This window comes from Colobus angolensis, unplaced genomic scaffold (assembly GCF_000951035.1).
Source record: "Colobus angolensis palliatus isolate OR3802 unplaced genomic scaffold, Cang.pa_1.0 Scaffold44, whole genome shotgun sequence".
NCBI lineage: Eukaryota > Metazoa > Chordata > Mammalia > Primates > Cercopithecidae > Colobus > Colobus angolensis.
The window spans coordinates 7507972-7515790 of NW_012117821.1; the positions used below are offsets into that span (position 1 = coordinate 7507972).

The window sequence follows — 7819 nt, forward strand, 5'->3', positions numbered from 1 at the left end:
TGCCTCAGCCTCGCGAGTAGCTGGGACTACAGGTGCCCACCACCTCACCCGGCTAGGTTTTTGTATTTTTTAGTAGAGACGGAGTTTCACCGTGTTAGACAGGATGGTCTCGATCTCCTGACCTTGTGATCCACCCGTCTCGGCCTCCCAAAGTGCTAGGATTACAGGCTTGAGCCACCGCGCCCGGCCAATGATAGGTATTTTTTAAACCTAAATATAAGTCATTTCTTCCCAAAGACATACCATAGAGAATAGGGTAAGATAAGAGCAGCTCCTAGGCCACATTTTGAGGTCTACACTTTGATCAGAATGCCATGTTTATTCTGAAACTCAAATCTTTGCTAAGATCCAGGCCAAATGTGGTAGCTCGCTCCTGTAATTCCAGCATTTTGGAAAGCCAAGGCTGGAAGATCGTTTGAGCCCAGGAATTGGAGACCAGCCTGGGCAACATAGTCAGACTTCATCTCTACTTAGAAAAAAAAAAAAAAATTAGCCAGGCTTGCTTGGTGGCATGCACTTGTAGGAGGCTGAGATGGGAGGATCACATGAGCCCAGGAGTTTGAGGCCGCAGTGAGATCATGCACCTCACTCCAGCCTATTTAAAAAAACAACCTCTAAGTTTACAGTTTTGCCTATACCTAAAATGGATCAACATTCTTGTCAAACTTAAAACTGTCTTTGTGACTATATGGACCTAAATGCAGGATTTTCAGAAGTTCAACAATAAGCTAAGCATTTGTTTGTTTTGCTTTGGATGTTGTGCTGCTTCAGCCCCCTTAAAAAAAAAAAAAAAAAAAAAAAAAAAAAAAAAAAAACACAAACCACTTGCCCCTTAAAAAAAAAAAAAAAAAAAAAAAAAAAAAAAAAAAAAAATCCTGTTATCCTTTAGAATGGGTAAGAAATTTTGGTAGCTAGAGAAATAGACCAAATAGAAACCAGTGGAAGGAAGTCTGCATTTAGCCCACAAACACGGCACTTGAGCTGCCACAAACATCTGACCACTCCATAGACTGCAAAAGCTTCACCTGCCCCTGGGACATCAATGGAGTACACTTTTCAACCAGGATAGCATGCTGGTGGAAAGCTAACAACCAAATAAAAGACACGTTACAAGTGATCCCAGTCAATGGTGCCAACACCAGGCAATTTAAACACTATTTAAAACCAGTAGGTCTTGTTTCATCCTCTTTCACCAGGATATTATTTGCCTTTGTAGAAATCCCTATTCTCTGCTAGGAAATGCTAAGTTATTTATAGAACTTGTAAGAAAGTTGCTACAAATAGCTTAGCATCTCAACTGAGGAAGAGGGACAACTCTCCATGTCTGCCTTAACTCTGATTTCAACAAACCACTTGACTACTTCTACAACCGGTTGGATTTAGAAAAGTTTGTGGGGCAAAGGAAGAAAGAAAAGAGTCGAGATCCCTGGAAAGACCCCATTAGAGCTACAGAACTCCAGAGCAGAAGGGAGCCCCTACAGGCCCCAAACCTGCTCCAGTTTCCTGCTGTAAATTTCCAAACCTGCCCTGCTACAGCCTAGGTCCATCCTGCACCGAGCTGCAAAACTGCGTTCACCATTCTCTGCTCCATCTGCAGCATCCCTGCAGCCCTCTTTCTCACCAGGTCTCCCACAAGGTGTCACATCAAGGAGAGAAGCTTAACCTTAAAACTACAACTGCAAGGAACTACCAAGAATCAGATAAAATTAACCCTGTCCCCAAGCAGAGTATTCTGTTATACTACCCAGAGGCCAGATGAGTATGTGGGAAAAAATCATATTTTACACTTAGCAAATGATGTTATCCAAGGTCCCAGGGCATCCCTCAACTTAATTCCTTCAACATCCAACTTCTCTCGGCAGGGCAGTTGCAGGACTGAAGTGGGCCATGAGTACAGGTTCTGCTTTGATCCTTGCTCACCAAAGTCTCAGCTTTCAGTTAGAAACCTTTCAGTTAGTAGTCCCCACTACTCAGGGATCACTAGCCACAGAGCCACCTTGCTATTGCAAAATGAATCCCAAGCTACCCTGGGCCAAAGACAGACCCAGACAGTCTGGGTCGGTCATCCTGCTAGAAACCTCATGGGATCCCAAATGTGAGGAATATAAATGAATTTCAGGATCTTATTTTTGCAAACCCCTCCGCATCTTAGAAAGTACCAGTCACTGATGGCTGGGCACACTGGCTCACGCTTGTAATCCCAGCACTTTGGGAGGCCGAGGTGGGTGGATCACTCAAGGTCAGGAGTTCGAGACCAGCCTGGCCAATATGGTGAAACCCTGCCTGTACTAAAAATACAAAAATTAGCTGGGCATGGTGGTGTGCGCCTGTAATACCAGCTACTTGGGAGGCTGAGGTATGAGAATCGCTTGAAACCAGGAGACAGAGGTTGCAGTGAGCCAAGACCATGCTACTGCACTCCAGCCTGGGTGACAGAACAAAACTCTATCTCAAAAAAAAAAAAAGAGAAAGTACCAGTCACTGTGCTGTTTCTCTTTATATTTTTCTGCATCTAGGCAGGGCTTTCACAAAGTGCTGTACAATCCCTTTTCTTCATTATCACATGTTGGCCCATCTCTGAAGATATGGCTGTTAACAAGCTTGCAGCAGGAAGGGAAAAAAAATTGCCCTTAGTCCTTTGCAAACACTATCATACCTTTAACATGCAATTGTATCCTTTATGGCTACTTGCGTGACATAAAAATAGTTGCCTGAATCTGTGTAGGGATTTCTCCTCACACTCAAATGAGGCCTGAACAAACAGCATGGCAGAGCCAGGCCCACTTCCTTTTTTGTTTTTCAAATAACAGAGACAGGGTCTGGCTATGTTGCCTACACTGGTCTCGAACTCCTGGCCTCAAAGGATCCTCAAGGCCTCCCAAAGTGGTGGGAATATAGGCATGAGCCACCGTGCCCAGCCCAGGCCTACCTTTCTCATGACACATGACAACAAGTTCATCACAACACATAGTTAAATATAAAGACACAATGAGAATGGGTCATTAAGCTAGCAAGAGCTGCTTTCCACTGAGAAGCCCTCTTCGGCAACTCTTCTCAACCAGAGAACAGTTTGCCAGCCAGAGAGGACTGTGACACCAGTTCTACCTCCTCCTGGCTACTCCAACAGAGGAGGCTGTTCCCTACAACCCTTCCTAGACAGCAGGTGGCTGGTCCCCAGGCCCTCCACGCTGTTGGCCTCTTGGCATCCTCCCGTTGATGCAGGCAGCTGGCCTCAGCCCTGCACAGCCTACTGAAATCCATGTCCAGGGGAAGTAACAGGTTTTCACCAAGAGGGAGACTCAGTCCTAAAAGGAGAGGTAACCAGCAAAGATGTCCGCTTGCCCCTTCAGGTCTACCCTTTGGCTACACCCCAAGCAGCTGCCGAACATCTTTCAGGACTCACTGAAGATCATCTAACACAGTGCCTGCAGGAATGCGGTCCTGGGCAGTTTCAACCAGTATCTGTTTTTGGTCCAGCAAGACCATGAGGACAGGTTCTTTTCCAGAGTCCCCAGAACATCTGTTTTGCCCAAATGCTGCAGGAAGAAACAGGTTGCAAACAGGAATGGGAAATTAGAAAAGACCATTCCTACCCTAAAGCTACTTGAGGGTTACTCTCAGCGCCCCGGAGAAACTGCAGGCCAAGAAACTCCTCTTAATGTCCCACTGCACAACTCCTCCTTGCTGGAGTCCCAGGGTCTCCATCATTTATTTCCAACTGGAGGTGGGAAGCTGTGGTCCCCTTCAATCCTAAACCAAACCATGGTTCTCTCTATCTAATGTCTTACAGCAAAGCCGCTGCAGAGCTAGGAGGAAGCTCTGCACGGAGACAGAGAACAGTGCAGAGTAAGCAAGAAGTTTATCAGGAAGAGCTGCTCCGTCAAACTTCAAAAGCAAAAGCTTTACCCTGATACGATGTCTGAGCTCATCGGGAAGGTATCAAAAGGAGACCTCCTCCTCATCTCTCCACAAGCACCAGGCCCTCATCTTTGGCCCTCCTACCTCCAACAGGAGAGCCCCGGGCCCCCCGAACCGCCCCCCGCCCGCCATCCTATGCAGTCTCTTGCCCTCTGAGCTTCTCTGGCCTCGCTCCTCCAAAACCCTCTCAAATGCTCCCCAGGCCCCGCCTCGCCTCTCCCATCCCACTTCTGCCGCCCCCGCTTGGCTTCCCCTCGCCCACTAATGACCCCCTACAGGCGCCCCCTCTTTTCACCACGTTTACAGTTCCCTCGCTCATGCCGTTCCCCCCTCTGCTCCTACACACACCTCTAGTCCTCACTCTATTCTCCTAAACCCGGTTAACCCTTCACTAGCCACAGGCTCCGTTAACCCCTTTGTCCCCATTCCCAACTTGAGCCTTAACTCCTTCCCTCGCAGCAGGAAGCCCTCCTTCCAAGTGCTTTAACCGTTCTCTACCCCTCCTCCCAGCCTCCCACAAATTACTTCGCCCTCGGCGCTTTAACCCTTCCTAGCCCGCGCCTGTCCGTCTCCCCGCGGCCCAGAGCATACCAGTACTTGACGATAGCGGTAACCTGGAGCGGGTTCGGCTGGTCAGGGTAAAGGCGGCGGCACTCTCCGTAGATGGCGTGCAGTCCCGGGGGAAAGAGCGAAGCGAAGGCTGGAGGGGCAGTCGGGCCAGGGGCCGGGGGTGCGGTGGGGCCGGGGGCGCCGCTAGGCCGCAGCTCCGCCATCGGGGCGCGTAGGGCAGGCACTGGGAGAACCGGAGAGGGCAAACGAGGAGGCGAGCACTGACGGGCTAGCGGGCGGACTCGGTGGGTGAGACTCCCCGAGGCGATGGGGGCTGCAGCGAGGTCTAGCTCCGCGCCTGCGCACGGCGCACTGTCCGCCCAGGCTGTCGCGGCCGCGGAGTCTGCCAGAGGGTGCCTCGGGGCGGTGGGGCGCTCAGGGAGGCGGGGCGCCGGCGCGCCCTATCCAAGCACCCATTGGCTAGTGTCTGTGCTAGTCACAGGCAGAGACGGCGTGACTTGATAATAGGCCCCTCCTCCCCTCCCTGTATTGGGAGTGTCCCAAGGCTCTTGGTCTCCCCCTAGTGTTAGGAGGAACCCAAGTTTAGAGATGCTGAGCACCCTCTGAGGTGCTAGGGTCCCACGAAAGCACCAAGAAAAGCGCCAACAAAGGATTTGTTACTGTTTTGCTGACGCGCTGCTAACTAGGATTTAAACATAAATCTGACAATGGATTGATTCATTAATCCATGGGGCGTTAGTATTAATAGATTATAATACATCTAATGTTTTCTAGGGCTATTGACAAAAAGGTCCCTGCAATTTGAAGGGGGCTGGGGAAGAACATAATCCAGAGAAAAAAATGCACTGGGCTCATTTGAAAGCAGTGACACATAACCTCTCTTCACCTCCATTTTCTCAACCGTCAATGCCAATTCTAGGTCCTCATGAAAATCAAAGAGATACTAGAGCAGTTCCTGAAACCCTTAGATGATGTTTTAATGACCAAAAGATTACCTATACCAGTAGTTCCAATTGCCAATCCTCGGATCAGTGTTAGCCTGTTATAAAATTTACACCTATGCAGAAAAAAAGAAAACGCAAAAAGCAACAACAATGTACAGGTTTTTTCCTTAAAGCTAATTTTATGCAATGTAAATTGTTTTCCTAAGTTGTAGGAATATGTCCTGTCGCGTACGTGTGTTAACATTTCCTTTTCGTTAGAGTGTGAGGTGCTAGGAGATGTTTATTAGTCTTATAGACCCAAATAAAAGCATGAGAACCTTATATTGTCTAAGGGAACGCTGTGGGGAGTGGCAGGACTGATCTGCAAAATCCAAACATCCATGAATTACGACCAATCCAAACCGAACTACAGACAAGTACTCGAGAAGACTACATACCTCAGTATGCACTGCGAACTCCTTCAAAGGGACTACAGATCCAGGCATGCAACAAGACCATCAACCTGTGTCTCTGGCTGTTTAATCTAGGGAGACCACAAATCCCAGGGTACTGTGCATTGGAAATACGACTCCCAGTCTTAAACTAGGCGGGCAACAAAGCAACCTAGAGCGCTAACCCAGGCGCAAAGCATGCTGGGGATTGTAGTTTTTCAGAGGGGAGGTAGGGCAGCTCCCCCGCCTCCCTGAGCCGGCGGCTAGACTGCGCATGCGTGTCAGTGGCGCTAGCGGCGGACCCGGCTAGGCAGTTCCTTCCCCAGAAGGAGAGATTCCTCTGCCATGGAGTCCTACGATGTGATCGCCAACCAGCCTGTCGTGATCGACAACGTGAGTTGCGTCTTTACCATTTGTAAGGGGACTTGGGCTCTCCTCCTAGAAAGGATCGCTTCCCGGGGTTCAGCCTGAGCCGCCGGCTCTTTGTCACTGGCCCGGCCTGTCAGGCGCGTTCAGCCACCGCCGCCTCCTTCCTCCCCTTATCACATAGTCCGAAGGCAAGGCGGCCAGCCAGCAAAAGTAGGATGGAGAACTCTGGAATGGATAAAGGAAAGAGTTATAGTCCAAGCCGGTCCTTGGGCCCTTGGCTCTAGGGGCCTTAACCGCTGTGTGAGAGCCTGTTGCCCGCCCTCTCACCCTTTTCCGGTCGCCCTATTGGCTACTCTGGCTGTCCATCTTGGCCAGTGATCCCGCCTCTGGGCCTTGCCGGATGAGGCTAGGCCTCTGCGGTGATTGGCTCGCGCCCCTGCCGTTCTTCCTGGCCGCCATATTGTTTCCCCTCTTGAAGGGGCGGGGCAGTGCTCCAGGGCTGTAGGGATTGGCTTCCGGAACTCTGGGTGGTGGGGCCTAAAGGCGAGGGCCCGCCCGCGGGTGGAGAACGGCTAAGTTTTCCTTCGGTCTCAGCCGGCGCGGAGGCTTGGTAGTGTGGATTTGGGTGGGGCCCGAGAATCTGGTGCCAGAAACTACTGTACGATGTCAGCTATTACTGTGATTATAAATTACAAAGTTGATAAAGGTCGAGAAGAAAGGAGAGTGACAAAGCAAGCAGAGAGGTTGTCTTCCTCTTCGGAACGCCTAGTTCTTAGGGGAAAAAAATTACCAAACTTAGTATTTGCCTGGCGCTGTAGCGCTTTCAGGGCGTTTTCACATACATTCGAGTTGGATCCTCACAAAAACTGGACGCATAGTTTAAAAGGAACTTTGATCCTCGTGTTACCGATGAGAAAACTGAAGCGCAAAGACGTAACGTGAGACCAAGGTCACATAGCAGAGGTGCCCTAAATCCAGTACTTTATCCGTCATCCCTTTTGCCAGCACCACCATGCAGAAACATCAATAGTGACCAATAGAAAGAATCTAAATACTGCTCTTATTTTGGGGGGAAAGGAGAAAATTGTAAAATGACTGCATTTCTGCCTTCGATTCAAAGCTTTGATCTCACAGAGATTGATACCTTTCTGTGCCCCTGTAGGTCCCTCCATTGCAGCAAAACTATCAGTTCCCTCTGTCGTAAGCTGACTGTCAGATTCTCTTTGTTGATTCAGCTCTTGGGACCTTAGGCATATTACAGTGTTCTCGTTTAAGCTTCAGCTTTGTTAGGTAGATAGGAATTACTATCCCCAGTGTATGCAAGGATGTTAAATAACAGATTTCGAACCATCCAGCTTAGGAATTGAGCCAGTCATCAGACAGATCCAGTTCCAATTTGCTCGCTTTTTCCAAGATATTTTTGTTGTTTTCTTTAAATTTTCCTTCTCTTCAGGGATATTTTGTTTTTATTATTTTGTTATTATTCCTTCTAGAAAGGGTCAGGATTGAGCTCAATGAGACACCTCTTTCTTTCTTTCTTTCTTTCTTTCTTTCTTTCTTTCTTTCTTTCTTTCTTTCTTTCTTTCT

General features: G+C 48.9%; 2 protein-coding genes across 5 annotated transcripts in view; one reads left to right on the forward strand and one right to left on the reverse strand.

Moving 5' to 3' along the window:
* The window catches only part of SUFU (suppressor of fused homolog (Drosophila)), a 139192-nt gene extending 134298 nt beyond the window's left edge, over positions 1-4894 (reverse strand). For both annotated transcript variants that reach the window (XM_011957379.1, XM_011957380.1), the window contains exon 1: positions 4510-4894. In XM_011957379.1, coding sequence (XP_011812769.1) covers positions 4510-4691 — 182 coding nt within the window. In that variant the 5' untranslated portion in view covers positions 4692-4894. The remainder of the gene's footprint in view (positions 1-4509) is intronic.
* Positions 4895-6027: 1133 nt separating this feature from the next.
* The window catches only part of ACTR1A (ARP1 actin-related protein 1 homolog A, centractin alpha (yeast)), a 22083-nt gene continuing 20291 nt past the window's right edge, over positions 6028-7819 (forward strand). The window contains exon 1 of one of the 3 annotated variants that reach the window (XM_011957383.1): positions 6028-6256. In XM_011957383.1, coding sequence (XP_011812773.1) covers positions 6209-6256 — 48 coding nt within the window. In that variant the 5' untranslated portion in view covers positions 6028-6208. The remainder of the gene's footprint in view (positions 6257-7819) is intronic. The other 2 variants (XM_011957385.1, XM_011957384.1) reach the window with 2 other exon arrangements.